Source organism: Pseudopipra pipra, chromosome 4 (genome assembly GCF_036250125.1).
Source record: "Pseudopipra pipra isolate bDixPip1 chromosome 4, bDixPip1.hap1, whole genome shotgun sequence".
Taxonomy (NCBI): domain Eukaryota; kingdom Metazoa; phylum Chordata; class Aves; order Passeriformes; family Pipridae; genus Pseudopipra; species Pseudopipra pipra.
In genome coordinates, this window is record NC_087552.1 from 67,844,741 (window position 1) to 67,863,630 (window position 18,890).

At 42.9% G+C, this 18,890-nt stretch overlaps 1 protein-coding gene and 1 long non-coding RNA gene across 2 annotated transcripts in view; one reads left to right on the plus strand and one right to left on the minus strand.

Moving 5' to 3' along the window:
- Nucleotides 1-11,652: 11,652 nt before the first annotated feature.
- LOC135413552 (uncharacterized) lies at nt 11,653-14,119 on the minus strand. Its single transcript, XR_010430284.1, has 2 exons — nt 13,971-14,119; nt 11,653-11,803 (listed from the first exon to the last, which is right to left on the minus strand). It is a non-coding gene; the product is annotated as an uncharacterized LOC135413552 (long non-coding RNA).
- A 7-nt stretch (nt 14,120-14,126) lies between these two features.
- LETM1 (leucine zipper and EF-hand containing transmembrane protein 1) overlaps nt 14,127-18,890 on the plus strand; it is a 30,974-nt gene continuing 26,210 nt past the window's right edge. The window contains exons 1-2 of the mRNA XM_064653430.1: nt 14,127-14,306; nt 18,437-18,494. Coding sequence (XP_064509500.1) covers nt 14,228-14,306; nt 18,437-18,494 — 137 coding nt within the window. The 5' untranslated portion in view covers nt 14,127-14,227. The remainder of the gene's footprint in view (nt 14,307-18,436; nt 18,495-18,890) is intronic.

The following is an 18,890-nucleotide window of genomic DNA, read 5'->3' on the forward strand; positions in this document are numbered from 1 at the left end:
GAGCTGAGTGTGTGGGAGGGAAGGAGGCAAGCATTCATTTCACCCAACACTGAGAACAGAAAAAAGACAGGGGTGGAGGGCAGATTTCTGTTTGCTAGTCTGCTTAAAATTAAATGACTTGTTGATTTCAGTCCTGCAAGGTATTAAAACTGTGTTCATTAGGCTTTTAATGTATACTTATCAGTGAGTTTGTTGTGAATAGTTTCTATCTGCCCTTTCTTCTAACTACTCTCTTTACCTCACCAAAAAAATCCAGGTGACAACCAGCCTAATTCACCTTTCAATTCAGTAAGATTCTACTTGATTTAGATCTGGCTGCTTTGCTTTAAAGATACCAGCTGTTAATTGTAAGCAGCAGCTGTAGGGCTGCTCTAGTGTTCACCTGTGAGCAGTCAGGTCCAATGTACCCTCACACCTTCTCCTGGCTCCCATGGCAGCGGGAGGTAGGACAGAATAGCACAGGGTAGGTTTTACTGTTGGAGCAGTGGGAAAACAGAGCTGCCTGGCAAAGCAGCCTTTTGTGGAGTATATCGAGCTCTGGCCCTGTTTTGCCATAAATTAGCTGGTTTAATAAACATTTCCTGCAGCCTTTAGTAAACAGACTGTTTCATGCTTGAACTTATTAACATACTCTTATCTTTGCTATAAAATGTATATAATCATGAGAGATTTCTGAGTGACAGAGTGATTTGTGAAAACATCCGCATAATGTTTTTCCACTCGCTTTCAGCCCCGTTCCTGGATTCGCTGGCTGAGACAATGTTTGGAGTAAAGTCACATGATCGATCTGCATTTTCTTGCAGTCTCCCTGAGCTGTTGCACCACTCCTTTTCATGCCAGGTATTCTGTTGATCTATAGATCCAGGCTCCTTCTTTTAAGGGTAATCAATCAAAATTATACAGTGTTTAGGATTTCAGTCAGAGAGATTATGTCAGAATTAGAACATTCTTGAGTGAAGGTCATATAAATCAATCCTCCAGTTATTCCATTTTCAGTTTCATTGTAATGAACAGTAGCCTGCTTGCAGTGAGAAAGCTTATGGTGCTAGAATACTGATAAGACGATACTGCATTCAGAGTACATTTTCCACTATTGGATGAAATCTGCAATGCGATATATGACATATATGCAACGGTCTGTGCTGAAAAGCCTTGAAATTGTCAAATGATAACATTCTGGGGATGATGCTGGTTTGCAAAATCATTGAATCCCCTTTATTGCAGACAGAATTCTAATGAACAAAATAATAACAAAGGACTTTTAGTAGAACTGTATTAGAAAAACATACCATTCTTTCAAGTTATCATATTAAACAGGTTAATGGTGTATTGTTGTGCATACTTAACACGGGGGTGTGGTTTTTACATGGGCAGTAATGCCTAACAATTAACATCACTTTTCCTACTTAAAATACTTGACAAGTGATGTAGCTAAGTAGCCATTTTAATTGCCTGTGAAATTGGAACACTGAGAAGTGAGGAACTTGGCATTGGGATCAGGCTGATGGGATTTGGTGTTTGCTGCCAGTTACTCAGGTGGTTGTCTAAACTCCTTGATCATTCATATATACAACCTATATGTACTTCCTAATGTATATATTGAACCTGTGCTCACAGGACACTATAAAGCAAGTACTACTCTTTGAACACACTCCTACTCACCCTGGGGAAATTGCTAAAGCATGCATACTTCTATTTATTTACTATACACAGCCCTCCACTGACGTGCCAATATTCCAAGGCCTGTATGTTCCAGTCTATTTATTCACTTCCCTTTCACTAGTTCTGTGCTTCCCACCAGCATCCCCCTGGGTTAAGCATATTTGGTTACCACTCAGTTCTGATTTGCATGTGGCTTCCTCCAGTTCCTGTGCACCCTTGCCCTGCATAGAAGCGCAGCTGGAGGCTGCAGGGAGGAGGAGGAGGAGCTCTCCAGGGTTCTGCTCAACCTGAGGTGCAAGGATCTGGGGAGAAATTCCTCAAATCTGCCCTTCAATCCAGCCAGCTTGAATCACCTTGCAGAAATGACATGCCCAATAGCTCTAGAGGCCAAGTGATGCATCAAACTGGTAAAGTCTCTCCATGTCAAGGTTAAAAATGGAAACGGGAATTCTGGCAACTCCCTGTCTACCTGTCTGCACCGTGATGTTCTGAGTAGTGTCCTGAGTGAACAGCTTGCAGTGGTGTTTCTGAAAGGATGGTGGACCAATGGAGGTGGAGACAATGGTTGTGTAGGAGGAGAGGGTGGAGTTTCAGCAACAATGAAGTTGTGAGCTCACGAGAACTGGGCCTGCAGCTGATAGTCACTTTCGGAGGGTCCATTCAGGAGCCATCTTACCATGCTGGGAATTGCAGGTAGTCTTGAAGCAATGTGTAACATAGTTTTTAAACAAAATTTGTAATGGGAATTTTTAAGGAGGTGACTTTAACATTATCTTTCGGTTTTTACTGGAAATCTAACAGCATCGCCTTTTTATCAGCAGCTTCAGTGGGGACATTTGAAAGGATCAGTGCTACCTGACGGATTGACCTTGACTTGGGCTATGCAATCAGGGAAAACATTTGCAGAGTTTTTACACCAAGCCTGCTGCTTGTGAGTGTAAGAACTGAGGGATGACAAGCTTAAGACAAAGCACGAGGACCACAAAAGCCAGTGATGATAATCAAGCAAAAAACAGAGGAGCCAGAAGGAATGGGGGAGAGATAAAGGGGCACAATAAGAAGTGCACCAGGATATTGTGCAGCTCTTCTGGAAACAATCACAGATGTTAAGCAGCCCATTAGGGAGGAACAAATCTCTCCATAATACCAGACCTGGCCAACTACAGCACGAATGCAAGTGTGGGTACGTGAGCGTGGGCCGTGTGTGCCTCTGCAGTGCGGAGGCTTGAAGGCAGGTTTGCCACCACCACACACGAGCTGGGACACAGCAATGTACAAGTAACCTTGGTGACAGAGGCAGGGCTGAAACAGCGGATTCATAGCTCCCAGCTCTGTGCTCAGACCACTAGACTACCTTCCGTGTGTGTTTATCAGCAGCGATGAAATACAGCATTGCTGCTGCAGGCAGTGCAGGCAAATGGCAGCAACGCTCTGTGCTCACCCTGTTTCTCCTACTCCTTCCCCAAGCACTGCTTTCTGACTATGACCACAGACTGGATAAAGGGACTCGCAGGCCTTTGGTTTAGCCCAGTGCAGTCGTTCCAGTTTCCATAATGCCAAATGAAGCCTTCATCCAACCTAAATAAAGAATAGGATGTGGCGCTGTAAGTTTCTTTGTTTTCAGACTCTTAATAAATTCTCGAACAAATGCACTCAATTTGGATGCAAAAGAACATTTTCTAACTGTCAGCTGTACAAGCTGGTCTTGAAGGCTGGTAGTCACTGAATCCTTTTTGTCCTGTACATCAATGCAAGGAAAGCTCTGGAGACAAAATCTGTAAATTTCTTCTGCAGTACCTTTTCCCTGCCTCCACCTCCTTCCTCAGCGCCGTCTGCAATTCTTACCTTCAGCCGGTTTATGAAATGTCTCAGCTGAATAAAAATATGTTGTAACTGATATAGCAGCAGGATTGGAATTCATTTCATCTTTATTACAGTGAGATGAAATTAGTTATATTGACATCTCAGTTATAAAGGGAGCAAAAGCTGCAGTATTTTTTTACCCATGTAAGTAAAATAACTGTTGATAATCCTGATATGCTGTGTAGCAAAATTATTTCTGTATGAGGCTGTTTCACAATATAATGTAAATATATGGATTGCACAGGTGTTAGTAGGAACAGAATTTGCTCATGATAAATAATCCATGACCTTACTTTGCTTCAGTTAAATTCCAGTTTATTTTCATTTTATTCATTCTCCTTGTGATACCTGAGTTTGTGATAATAAAGACTCTTGGGATTCTAATTAGTGACTTTTGAGGAACATCATTATCACAGTGAGTTGAGAAAAAGGTCAGTGCCTCCAGGAACCTGGCAAATACTTGGACTGGAGCACAATGTCTTTTATGTCAGTTTATTTAGATAATTCAAAGTTTTAAACAGAAAGGTAACATAATGATTAATACAAAGCCTGTCCTAAAAATTTCTTTGAACCAGATCTGTCATTTTTCGTTTGGACAATATTGACTTGTTCCTCTTGTTGTTTGAATTCTGCTTAACCAGACAAAAAAAAAATCAGAGTAGTCAGAGAAAAGGAAATACCTTTGAGATTCATCCCTACTATATTTCCATTAATCTGAATGGAGGAGCAGCCATAGTATCCAGCCTATGTGCTCTGCAAGGAGAGAAATGCAGTTCCATAGACAAAAGGCATGGTCTGGTTAAATCAATTTCTATAGCATCTTGTCTCGATGTATTTGAGAGCACTATCCTTCTCAATTAACGTCAGCTCTGCTCTGGGAATACTCTTTGGTAGTTAACTGTTGCTGTTAGAGAGCTAACTTCAGATAGAACACAGCTGGCTTATGTATTTTGCTCTTAATAGTTTTGGTAATGGAACAACAAATGCAAAGTGAACAAACTACTAAGCAGAACGGGGAAGATTTTCCACCCAAATAAATCAACTTTAAGGATAAGAAAACCCAACTGTAAATTTCTTTTTACTAACTCCAGATAGAAAAAATAAATTACAAACGTCAGGAACCCATTTAAGGTAGGTCTTAGGGTTTTCTTTTCCCTAGATTTCTAAGCCTTCAGTGTACTGGGGGTTTCACATATGCCTCTGTGCAAACATCACTAATCTCCAGAATATTTCATTTTAAATTCATTCTTTGGCAGCTTCTTTACTTTCAATTCCACTTACATCAAAGTCAAACAGAAAACCCTCAAACAGCCCAACTCCTCACAAAGCACAAGAATGGAGAAGGAGCAGACATGATGTTTAGAGAGGGTACCAAGAAAACATGGAATGTACGTGTAAGAAAGATCACGGATGAAAGAAGAACAAAGCAAATTGAAGAAAGAAGATTAAGGAAAGCAACTGCAAGGCAAATTTTTAACACACGTCTCAGCTTTGTCATGGCTTTCATGGGTAATTAATTACCCACTAGAGGGACGTCGACTGTAACTTGTTGCCAGGTGGATTATGGCAGAAGTTGGACTTTGTAAAGTTCAAAGAGGAAGCACTGTGGTAAGAATGCAAGAGAAGATGCTTGTCCCCTTCCTTGGTAGAGTTTCGTGTTGCTAAGTTCTGTGTAAGTTACCAAGTAGACTAAAATCCTTTCCCTTTCTAACCTGGCTTTCATTACACTTCTACACAAAAAAACCCCACCTCTATTAACCTATTTGTTCCTCTGTTGATGAGGGCAACACCTGGAGCTATAAGGATGGCAGAAACAGTGTCTAGGACTAACTAAACTGCCACAGCCCCCCAGCATGGGGTAGGCCATGCACACCTCAAGTCAAGTGCCTCGAGACCCACCAGTAGTGACCCTTCATTCCACCTCAAACACCTCCCTCATTCCAGTTTAGGACTTCCATCCTATGGCTTTTATTAGCTGCCCATGGGTAATCATTTATGGTCTCTTATTCTCGCTTCTATTTGTGCAGAATGGAGAAGGCTTTTAAAATTCAAAGCAGGCTCGGGCATGTTCTTTCCTCATGGGAAACCACGAAAGGAAGTAGTAATGGATGCTTAGAATTGGAAACAGGGCATAGGAAAAGTAGCTCCTAACCACTTGTGTCATTCCTGAAAATCAGTAGTTTAGGGATTTCCTAACTTCCAAACGTGACATTGCATCTAGACAAGCATGTGTCAAAGACTTCATGATGCCTAGCTCCCTTGAATTTGCCTATTTTCTTGTTGAACCTATTTATTTATATTTTGGGGGTTTAGAACATCCTGTGGGAACAAGTTTGCATGAAAATATATTTCCTTCTGTTCTTTGTTAAACCCTGCTCCCAGATAAACTGATTGAATTGCTATGGTATTATTAGCAATGATAATAACCATTTTCTATTCACTTTCCTCCCACCTTCATTATTTTTCAAACCTCTACGTTTCCCCTTCCTGTTGTAGTACAGAATTCTAACTCTACTCTGGCTCCACTTATACTAGAATTTTTGAATAATATGAAGGCTTTTCAGAGTCAAGCTATTAGCAGTGACAACAGTCTTCTCCTAACTCTAACCTTGCCTCTCTGCATAAGAACCGTTGGATACTTAAGAACATAATGCCAACTCGGAAAACATGCATAATTATTTCCACACAGGAAGTTTGCAGTTGATAGTTCGGTGTCACAGATAGAAATGACTTGTCTAACATTCTGTGAACTAAGTCAGAGCCAAAACAATTATCTAATGCCTGGGAACCCTCAGGGTCAACTATACTCTCTGCTGCCATGTGCAATGCCAGAAAAGTTTGCTGACAAACACCAGCCATCAAAAACACTTCTTTCTCCCAAACTCCATGTCACCAGTTTCCAAAGTGGCCTGCAGTTACATTTTTCTCACCTTCAAATTCCCTGAAAAATAGTTCAGAGGTTCTGGGCACTACTGGTTCAACAACTCTGGTTTAAGGACTACCAAAAACATGGCATGGCTCCATTTGTCAGTGCCCTGATATGATCCTTAAAGAAATCAGGTTAAGGTAAATGTAAAATAATGTATTTGCAAAAATCCAAATATAAGCAACACATTTGCATCGCTTATCCAAAGCAACACACAGAAATGAAAAGAAATAGAGTATACAGGACATTTGCAGACCTAGAAGAGCAGCTGGCTGCACTCTGTAAGAAAACCAGGCACAGGTGCTGGGATTGCGCCCAGGGCCCTGATTCCCAGCTGGCACGCTGAAAGAGGCTTCCCAGCTCAGGGAGAGTTAGATGTCTGTTCCTTGGGAGGAGAGGCCTTGGAAAGGGGAGGAGGTTGTTCCCTTGGCACAACAGGAAAGCACTGCTGGCTGAGCCAGCTTTTTGTTGATATCTGTTGGGCGTATTTCCTCTTTCAACTGTTGGAACAGTGATTAAAAAAGAAAATGATTGATATATGTCATACTGGAATGAGTGTGGGGCTTGTTTCCCTGACTGACAAGCAGGCTGGATGGCTCACTTTGACCTGCTGCACAGGTTAGTCCCGAGGAGTTCCTCTTGCTCTATCCAGCCGATGAACTGCTGGATATTTGCAGTCCCCAGCTAAGCCTTCAGTTTGTACACAAAATTCCCTCTTCACGTTGCTTTCAGAGGACAGCAACTGCTTTGGGGGACTTGACTTCCTCTGGATTCTGATCAAACCCTATGGTGAAGCTCTTTTATGTAACCTTGTATCTTCTTACATACACATACAACTTGCTAGCCACACTTTATCCACACGTGTAACCAGGATTAAAGCATGTAATGTGTTACTGAGAAAACACCTAATTGCTTGAAGGTAACAGGATGTTTGGGGGTGAATGCCTCCTAAGTCTGTCTCTAGGGGATACTGCAATAGTAATGAAGTGAACAGGGACCGAAGACAGGCAGGAGAGAGGTTGCTGATTACATGGGAAAGCCCAGACAAAGCGTCTTCTGTTTCTGATGCCTGAAATTCAGCAGCACAAGAAAAAGACAGGATACTGGCAAAGCACCACTGGGATGTACTTGTGCTGATGGCTCTTTGTTGTATTTCTACAGCTTCACATCACATTTTACCAGGTACTTCCCCCCAAGATTCTCATATACCTACAGATCAGTTCAAACCAAGTCTTGTCAACAGAACTGCCACTTCACTTGCCTTGCAAGTTGCCATTCTTTCTGTGTCACAAAAACAGAGATTAAAATGTTGATTTTTAGCTCTTCCCAAGACTTTTATGATATTATCTGGCAAGCACCAGGATTTGATTTTACAAATACGTAACTGCGCTGTTTCTTTACCACTCTGTGTGAACCTCTCTGATAGCAAAGGGACATGGCATGAATATGCATGTGTAGGATTGGGGCCCAAACAGCTTAGGTCCTGCTGAGGTCAAGGCACAGACATCCAGACAAACACTGATTTGGAAAATTTACAGTATAGAGGATGGTTGTAGAAAGGGAAAGCGCACTGACCATTCCAAAGGAACCAACTCCTTTTTTAAATCTCTTAATCTGCTTTTCATTATCTCTGTGGGGAGGCCTCTTGAGAAAAGCAGCTCTTTGACTTGAATAAAGGAGGGGCTGTGGGCTTGCACGCTGGAATGGGGAGGTCATTGTACGGCAGCGTGGAATATGGGAGTGTTAGCCAGGTCAAGGAGAACAGGATAAAAAAGTGTGAGATCTGTGTTACAGGCTTGGTCTGGATTATGTAAGGTAGAAAGTGTAAAGCTGAAAGGTAAATAAGAAAGAGCGATTCAAAGGTTTGAAAGACACATTCCGGTGAGGTTATTAAGGCTGATTGTTAGGGAAAAATATGAGCCAAGACTGATAAGATCTCCTGCAAAACCTGCAAGAAAGAGGTAACAACAGCTGAGGCCCAAGAGGGCTAAATTCTGCCATATGAATTTTAAGCATCGGGCTCCAGCAAATCAACCTCTCCATCTTCAGTATCTTTCTCATTTGTTCTTTTAACAGAAATGCTTAGTTCTGCTCACCTCGTTGGAGGCAGAGAAAACCTGAATGTGCCTGGGGGACAATGGGATTACGGTGCATTTTGCCTGTTACTAAGTCATACAGCTGTGGGCATGTGCTGGTGTAATCCACTCCCCTCCAAACCAGTGCCTACCACAAGCAGCCTCAGCCTCACTAAATGGCTAAAGAAAGTTATGCTGTTGCCATTAAAATGGCCCTTGGAAGTAGCACATTTTTCTCCTTTTTAGAATATAAAGGTAAAAATTCTCCTAAAATGGTGTACTGACCTCCTATTGTTTCTTTAACGGACACAAACTGGAAGGTATCTCTGGTTTGCAGGGACCTCCTGTTTCTCCAGCACTCCTGTAACATTGCCTGACTTCACCAGGAATTTGATGATATATAAGGAGTGCAGGGACAGGTCCACAAAATACGGGATGGGTGGGGGGAGGGCTTCCCTGGTCACGTGCGCTTCTTGTCTTGCTTCTTGATGGGTGCACAAAAGCAGAGGTGGCAGATTTAGGGCTTTTATTGACAGTAACACAACATTTGGTGTTTTCTTAGAAAAGACCTAACTGAGAGGCAGATGATGACCTATGATTGTTGGCTTTCTGTGCTTCTAATTGCAGACAGGAACTTGCAAACCTTACAGACTCAACAAATCCTGGAAGGAAAGAATAACTCTAAATACAGAGTCTAAATACAGCCTGTCATTCATAAAATCAAATTGATGCATTTGGAGGCAGAACAGGTTACTTATATACAGGGTTAGTGGTTTTGCAGTAAAATCTCAGTCCTTCTCACACCAGCTGGAACTAACAGGTGCATTTTTAACACTAAAGACTCCTTTTGTCTCCCCCCCCTCCCCCCCCCCCCCCGTTTTTCTCAAGGTCTAAATCAGTTTGCTTGTTATAGATATGTTCTTCCCTTTTTTTGTTGTGCATATAGCCTGAACAGAGCTTGCCCTCCCTCTGCTTGATCCTGTCTGGGCCAGACCCTTCTGGCTTTCCCCCCTCGTGCTCCTTCCGCCCCCCAAACCCCTCTTTGTGCGGTGATTACGCAGCTTCTCCGCCTGTTTGTTTCACATAAGCTCCATCTGGTGGGTAAAGCGAGAACCTCGGTGGTTTTCTCTCGGAACCGCAAGTGGTACTTTTCCCCCCAATTTGGAAAGATTTTCAAAATTACCTGTTTGTGCTCCCCTAGCTGTGTTCTCCTTGTCTGCCTGCATGTCAAATCTAACTAATGACAACCTAATAACGTTAATTGTATTTGTCATTTTATGTTGCTAATTTGGGTCAAGCCTACGCAATCTTTTAAAATACCACTTTTGAATTGCTCAAATTTAGAATTTGAGCAGGTAATTATCCTTGGATCAGGAATGACTGTTTACAGCACGTTATTACCATCAAGACAATCTCTGTGTAGCTTTTCAGGGCAGTGTTTGAAGAGGCACCCGGGGCCGCCTGTTTCTGTGCTAATGTGTAGCCAGTGCTGCTTGTTTTTGGCGCATTTACAGACAGGAGTGAACTTGTGACCTGGACGAACATACAGCAACTCTGTAATCCAGCCACCACTTGAACTTTTACCTTTGGGTTTAACATCGACAGAGCAACAGGCTTCAGTATCCCACGAGTCTCTCCTAAAAATCCATGATGGTGAATGGGAGTATTTTTTTTTCTAAAAACTACTAATAATCTGTTGGTTTTCTCCCTCGAGTGGAAACTTAATGCAACTTGCTACACAGTAATGTCTTTTTTTTTTATTCCTTTCTTTAGATTTACGCTGAATAAAGATGAGGTTAATCCTGTATTGTTAAACCTATTCAAGGAGACAACCTGGGGATTGCCATGGAAACAGATTCTACAGACTAAAAGCATAATCCTACTTTTAAATACTGTCTATGGACCTATGCTAATATGTATCTTACAGAATTGCACTGTGTATACACAAACATAATGTTGAAGCAGTGAAATGGCAAACCTGTCTCCCAATTCATCAAACGCTAATTACACTCCCAGTTCTTCCCACTTGCAGCCCAGAGCATCAACATTGCACCTCCTTCCCCTCCACTCATTGAATCCCACTACCCCGGTCCCTTCCTGCCTCTGCTGCCAGCCTGGCTTCTCATCGAGGTGTTCCAGGGGACTGAGGCCGTGTCTGTGTAATGGTGGCTCTGGCAGGAGTGTCACAGACCTGGTACTGTTACACAGCCACTGTCACAAGCTACAGGGCACCTGCAGTTTGCAGTGGGAGGTCCTCTTATCCATCCTCAAAAACATCAACAGGATCTAGGAAGTGCTTCCTAGGACGTGTCCTCAGGGCAGGGGCACCCTGTCCAACAGTGCAGGCATCTTTGGCACCCCACAAAGGAATCCTGCCCCCCAAATGCACCTGCCCAGCCCACCAGGGCTCGTTAGGGGCTGCTGAGGGAAGGAGTACTGCACAACAGCAGACAGGAATTTCATGTAACTATTACTTTGGCTGTGAAGCAGAGATTTTCTGAACAAGAATACTGCATATATAGTAGTTCCCTTACAGTTTTGCTCCCTGTTGATATTAACATTTGCTCCCCAATTTCTAGACAGATTTCGAACCTTCCTTATTGAGAATTATGGGTTCATCTGCTCCTTGTCATGTCTATGCTAGTAAAGCACAGCCGTAGGCATGTTCTGTGCTTTTATAGGTCTTTGCATCATACCTCTTTTAGACAAGTAAAACAGCCTTGCCTTTGTCCTATCACTGGGCTCTGCCAGGCATCACATTTGCCTGTTATTTGGAGGTTGTTTCAAATTGGTTTCGAGAACTCTTACTTTGCTTTTGCTTCTATTAAACATTTGGGGGGGGGGAAATCAATGTTTAATACTAAATAGTAATCTTAATTTTAAAATTAAATTTTCAAATCTTAACGTTCAAATATTACATTTATTTTAATAATTTTCAGATCCTTGTGAAATCCATCTAGAAAGAAGGCTTTGTATTTCTTCCTTTCAGTCCCTCATCCTATTCGTCCTAGAAAACACATTTTTCAACAAGATGGCTGACAACTTTTCCAAGCAACATGGTTGCTTTAAAAACCAGGTCTAAAATGGCTGTAGCAGTTGAGTTTTTAAAAAATAAACCCCTAGTAATTATGTGTATGGTGATTTATTCTGGGGATGAGTGTTTTCTCTGTGAACTCATGGTCTGTTGCTCGGGATGGAGTGAAAGATGTTTTTCTTTAAGACAAAGACTGACCTGTGTGGAAGGTCCATGTGTCACCTACAGTCACTCGGCCTTTTCCTGTGGGAACAATTTGTACAACTACTTGGAAATTATTAATACTCCATCTTATCTTAAACAGAACTTCACAATGCTTGGTAAATGCACACAGTTAGTTTTTTGAAACTGTATCTATTTACAATTTTTTCAGAGTATATTATCAATCCTTTTTATATATGGTAGAAAACCATGTAAATTCCAGGTATAAACAAATCTGGAACAAAAGACTGTACAAAAACATAACGAATTCAGCTCTGAAAAGGCACATGCATCTACATTGTCTGCCACCCTGAATACTAATGAATTTAATGAAACTATTGAAAGACTGGTTACTTGTCTGCATAAATGTATTGAGACCTCTGTAATCATCTGTTTGCTGTCTGAAATCTCTTGTCAATAGTTTAATGACTTCAGAGCATATTATTCTTCTTGTATAGGCTTCATATAATGTTTCTACATAATTAAGCAGCTTTGTTAGAGGAACTGCCATTAGTTGCCCCATTTCATTTGGTTTTGTTATCAGCCAACCAGAAAGAAAAAAGAATAACAAGAGAAAGCTACAAACCCAGTCTAGTGAGAGAGATGTGTAGATTGGGAAGATGTTTTTTTTGTTGCTGCTTGTTTGTTTTTTTAAGATTGCCATATTAACATAAAGCACTATTGTGAGGTTGCACATTTTAAATAATTTTAACCATTTAAATGCACTACATTTTTAAATACTTGTAAACCAGACACAGCTGGCTAAAAGTCTTTTAGTGCGTTTGGGAACCTAACATTTTAATACTAGCTCTAGTAATTAGAGTACATAAATAATAATACCAATTAATTTGTTAACTATCATTAAATGTAAACAACACTAGTATTACTATCGCCAACACAGTGAAAAGATGTGAGAAAAGAGTGTCTTGTTTTTTATTTTTAAATATTCAGTCAATTGCATAGTCCATCTTCACATATTCTTTTGAATCTTTTTCATCTAAATTTTTCACACTTAGGAGAAACCTCTGAGGATTTTCTTTAAATACACAAAAGAACTTTATAACATTACTAATTAATTTCCTGCATTTGCAAAGTCTCAAGCATGAAAGGATAACCGCAGAACTCATTTGGCTTTTTATTAGCGTGAGGCTGTTTCAGTCACGGTTTGGGTCAAACCTGATGCTTCTGCTACCCTTGACATATAAGGGTAAATATAGGTTAAATAGCACCTATTTTCTTTGAGGTTTAGGTAGGTGTAGAGGTGATGCAATGCCTGGTGTTGTAAATGGCCTGTGAGGCAGGAGAGGTCTGAGCCCACAGCACCCTCATCCCTCTGGAGACCTGTCCTTGGGGCAGCCATCTTGTTGGCAGGGCTGTCAGCCATCTTGTCCACAGACACTTCCAGCAACTTCTACTCCCCCCCCCCCCTTTTTTTTTTTTTGGAACAAGCAAGGCATTAACACCCAAACCTCATGTACACAGCTTTTAAAATTTCAGTGCTCTCAGGTTAAATTATAATTTCTGCAGTTTGATTCCAGTTATTCGCTGCATCTGCCTCTGCAGTCGAAAGTATGCAAAATGATACGTAATGCTGTATTGACTACTGACGTATATGATAAGAGATCCTAACGCTGGTCAGTAGAACTGATATTTTAAGAATATCATGCTACGTTGTAGCAATTAACCAGCACTAGCGAGGCACATCTGTCAACTGACTGATTCATGGATTCATGTGCTATTTCCTATCAAAGATATCACAGCTCCACAAGAAAGCTATTTTCATGTCTCATCCCTGGATCCGCAATCCATACACGTGTGTGCACTGGAACTGCTGCTGCCAAGCAGTCCCCAAACGCCAGCGGCACGCTGGGCTTTGGCCCCAGGCGTGCGGCAACCCTGCCGCGCACACCGCGGGATCCCAGGATTCTTAGGGTTGGAAGGGACCTCTGGAGACCGTCCAGTCCTACCCCGCTGCCAGGGCAGGAAGCACCATCTGGTGCTGGACCGCTGTACTTCGGGCTGGCGTTCTGCGTGGCCACAGCGGTCCGAGCGGCTCAGGGCGGCTCCGTGAGGCACCAGCGCCCGCCCTTCGCAGCGGGCTCGGGCTTCCCGACCTTCCCGACCGCGGGCTGCGAGCGAGCCACCCTCGGGCGTAGGAGACCCGTCATCGTGGTAGCCTCCGGTACCCGCAGCAGGTCCCGAGACTCACCCGCCGCTCCCCTCGGGCGGCTGCGGAGCCACACACCCCACAGCGCCTGCCCCTCGGTGACGCCATCCCAACAGCCCGCTCCAGCCGCCCTCACCGGGCACTTCTGGACTACGGCTCCCGGCGTGCCCGGCGCCGCGGGGGCGGTGCTGGGCGAACGCGGCTCCTCGGCGCTGCTGAGGCTGTGTGGGAGGGAGATCGCCGCGGCCCGGGCGGCAAGACGGGACAGGAGCGGGGCCGCCCGCCCGCCGAGCGCCGCCATGGCGTCCATGCTGCTGCAGAGCTGCGGGCGCCGCGCCTGCCGCCTGCCCCGAGCGCTGCGCCGCCGGCCACAGCCCGGTGAGGCTCCCCCGGGGCCGCTCGCTGGGCCTGGGCGAAGGGGAAACGGGAGGGTGGAAGGGAGAGCGGAGGCGGCGGCGTCTGGGGGCTCCTGGCGTGGGCGGAGAGGCCGCTGCGGGAGGGAAGGGCCGCCGCTGAGTCCCCGCCGGGGGCGAGCCGGGGCTGGGCAGGGCGCTGCTCCCGGCCCGGCCTGTCCCGGCCCTCGCTCCCTGGGTCCTGCGGCCTCTAAGCATGTGCTTCCTCTACCAGCGTGGTTGGAGAGGATGCTCTGCCCTAAGGGCAGCTGGGGCAGGCGTATCCTTTAAATGCCGGCTGGCTGGGGAAGAAGAAAACACGTGCTTTTTGCTAAGGTGCAGGAACTACGTCTCGGTCCTGCCCGCCTTGTTCTCAGCGTAGCTTGGGTGTGGAGTGGAGTTCTCGCTAGTTTATGTGCTCCTTCCCTTTAAGAAAGTACAAGGGTTTTTTTTTCTTAGTTCGCATCAGGAAGGATATATGAATTCGTCTTTTTCTTCGTGGCTTTGAAAGCCTGGCAAATAAAAAGTAAAGGCAGTTTGAGATACCGATTAATAACCAAGATAATTTGACGGTTTAAGGATCTCTGGGTGGTGAAGTTTAGTGGCATGAAACAGCTGATAACTTGAGACATGTGCGAGGCCTGTGGTTGCTCTTTACGTCCCAGAGCTGGAATGGCAGAGGGTTAGTGAGGAATGAGGGAAAGCTCAGCAGGCAGCGGCGTGTCACTGACACTGTCACTGACACGGGCCCGGCCTGTCACTGGAGCGCTGTCACTGAGAACAGGCCGGCGGCACGTCCAGATTCAGGCCAACCTGGTGAGCCAAGAGGAGGCTCGTCCATTATGATGACCAGGCTGTCCTCTTGGTTACGAGTAATCACTCAAATGCGATAACTTCTTCTGGTTGATGGGTTTTTTTTTAAACTACTACTGTAAAAACAGTTATTTAGGTTGAGCTTGTACAGTGACCTCAAAAAAACCCCAACAACTGGGGTATCTCAGCTGTCCAGTTTATAACAGGAAGAAACACATCCATGTACCTTCCAATTATGTGGGATTAAATTTGATTCTTCTGGTTGCATAGCATAAGAAGTGCTAATGATCGCTCTGGTTTTGCATGTTATAAATCTTAGAGAACCTGTGCTGAAATACTGTGATAGAATCAAACAATTAGTGTGCTGTGGTGCACTATGGTTATGATACAATCAGTGCTTTTATTTGGGGTGTTAATTTATTATTAATGCATTATTGTAAGGTGTAATTTTTTTTTGTGTGGTGTTCTGCTTTACTTAGCTCATCTTCTTTTGCTCTACGTGTAAGTAGTCTAAGATTAAGTTAAAGCTAAGTGCTTCTAAGAATCCTAAATGTTCTTCCTGTCAAGATCAGACTGTTAAGTACTGCAAGCTTACACTTCTGTAGGGACTTACTTCATGTTAGCATTTTATTTTTAAAAACTCTAAACATAGTAACAGTACACAGCTATTTTACATTAAAAACTTTGATTTTGATGTTTCATTAAATTTGTGAATAAAGTTTCTCATTACTCCTTTTTCATGAGGAACGTGTCAACATACAGTTTTTCTGGCACTACTGCCTTTCTTTCTTACAAAGCTAATGCAAGTTTCTTAAATGAAGAGTGTTGAGTGTGGTTAAGCAATATTCACCTTATTCAGACACTTCTGGATGTCTGGGTTACCCTAGAAGCAAGGATTATGGACTTTGCTCCTTTTTGTAGGAAGTATGTGTTTTATTTCAGGGCTGGTTTGCTCTTAGGTACTTGGTTATAACAGACACTGCAAAACATAAAGAGCTGTTGTCTGGCAAAGACTGGCAAAGCTGGAATTAACGGTTTCTGTGTACCTCTTCACACTCTGAATAGCTGTACAACAAGAAGCATTTGAGTCAGCATGTTTTCTTATGGCAACCTTGGAATATTGTTCTTTGACCCCTTCCTTAACATTTAATGAGTCTGGTTGGAAAGGAAGTAAGTGAAGTGAAAGTGTCTTGCTCTCTGTGGAGTTTTTTATCTAAGAAACTCCAAGCCAGTTTTGATCTCCAGATCATCTCTGTTTGTTCTGGGGGCACCTGTCCATAGCAGGCAGTGTCCTCTCCTAGTAGGACTCTGGATTTTGGCACATGGGCTTTGTGTGCTGCCTGGCACTCAGGTGAGACAAGCAGATTACCCTGCTGTGGCTTACCTGTCTAGACACTGGGTACTTATCTGCTTTGGTCAGCTCTTCCTTAAAGTCAGGGACATCCTGTGAGATGCCTTTTGGGTTTAGAAATTCAGCTGCTGTTCTTTCTCTAAATATTAGAGAGTATCAGAATGCCTTCACAGATTCTCAAAGCTTGCTTTCTGAGCCAGAAAGAGACAGTTTTTCCTTTGGCTCTACTTGCAGTGGCAGTAAGTGCCTGTTAGAGTTTGATATAACTTGAGATGGGTAAATCCTTTGACTTGATAATGCGATGGCTTTTGCTGTAATTACTTCAGAGCCCACTTAGCATGGGACATCCCTTGGTTATTAAGATTTTCATCAGATAAGTTATCTTCTATACTTTCTGATTGTCCCACCTGGTTTTGTGGTATCTCTTTTCCCTTAATACTTAAACTATCTCGTATTTGGATGCTGTGTTTTCTCAGAGTTTTCTACTTTAGGTTCTGTCATAGACCATATCTTGGCTTTAATGGTGGAAAAGGGTACAACTAACCTCTAAAATGACTTTTCTATCCTGCTGTCTCTTAGGATTGACTAGAAATAGTAGGTTCCAGATGGGAGAAACAAACCACAGCATACCTGCTCTATCCAGCTCTCCAGTTTTGTTTTGGATACAACAAATTCTGAGAAGATTGGCCAGAAAGTGTCAAGGCATTTGGAGTCTTGCTTATGTGATTTTCCTGTAATTTGTCCAGAAATCTTTTTGCAGTTGGTATAACTCAGCTACCTGTTGAGTTATTGTAGCTAGGTGTCGATACAAGATTTATTTTTTTAAAGTCTCTTTAGGGAGATTAATTCCTTTCCAGTGATTTCAGGGATGATTTTCACTGATTGTAGATTGTGTACAGCCACTAGGTAGCATTTCATGTTGCTGATGCTTCTGCCATTAGGGTTGGAAGGCTTTGAAGCATGGCCCTTTATTGAAGCCTGTGAAATGATTTATCATTTCATGGTCTCTCCTCAGTTTATTTCCAGAGTGGATGCTGCTTGTCTCTATACTTGGATAGAGGATGCCTGTATATAGGTGTCAGTCCTACTTGTGGACTTTATTAGCTATTATTAGGATTGATTCTGAGTTAACGTTTTAAATAAAATTCATTTTGAGGAACATGGCTTTTTCTGGAAAGCTAACCTTTCATATGCTTTGGGTCAGGTCCTCTCCCTTCAAGACAATTTGTATCCTTTGCAGAGAGATCACAGAGTAGGGCTGTTTTTACCAGGTGCTAATCAAAATGGACAGCAATGTGTTGAAGTGATGTGGTTTCGCTTCTCTAATGAAATGTGTTTAAGTTCCTACTCATGTTTTATTTGTTGTTTTGCTTAAAACAAACAAAAAGCTGTTTTCATCCTAAATGCTCGGCAAGTGCTCCATTTGGATCATCTAATCCTGTGTTGTCATGGAGCTATTAAAAAATTACATTTGCTTTCAGTGATGTTTTTCTGCAATATAGTTACTTGCCCGAGGGACTTGGAAATGTGTCTTCAGGTGACTGAACAAGAGCAAGCAGTACCTCACACATCCACAGATGTGCACAGGCAGTTTACTTGAACATCTCATCTGCCTTGCTTCCCACCTGTTTTCTCTTTTTTGTGCTGTAAATTGAGGTTACAGATTGAGAGAAATAAGAACAAGGCATGTGCTTTGACTCCTGTTGGAATAGGGCTTCAGTACTTCACGTGCCTACTGTCAAAAGCAAAACAGAATTGGCAACATCCAAAGTGTGAATGTGCTGACAAACAGTGCTTAGGGAAGTTGCTGTTAAGCTGCATCTTTGTGCTTTCAGTAGTAGCCATTCCTATGTAAAGGTTGGTCTTGTAAATCACGTGCTTGTGTGCAACTCACTGTGTAAATAAATGTGCTGAATTTCAGAATTAATGCTAATTATTGATGTTTTTTCTAGGTAACTTGGGAGATCGGGCGTGTCTTAGCTGTACATCTCTGAGGCTGGCAAACAAGATGTGAGTAAATATGAACATTTTTCTGAACTCAAAACTGTACGAAAAATCAGTTAGTGTAGTGTTGTAGAGCGTAGGTTTAAATCTAGACCAAGTGCTAAAATATTAGCTTCAGCTTGTGTTATTGACAGATTAAAGGAAGTCTGAGTATTACTCTCTTCACCTGCTTGGTTGTGTGTGGGAGAAAGAAACTGAGATCTTCCTTTTTCCACCCACTTCCTCCCTTTTTGTTTCAGTTCTGATGTGAAAGCAGTAGAATATTAATATTTTTCTTGGGTGATTCCAGGTGTCATAACGGGATGTGATGAGCTTCCCGCATACTTTCTCTGTGGAGTACCGTAAACATTGAATCACAGCTAGTTTGAAAATCATAGCTGACACTTGGGAATGTAAATCATT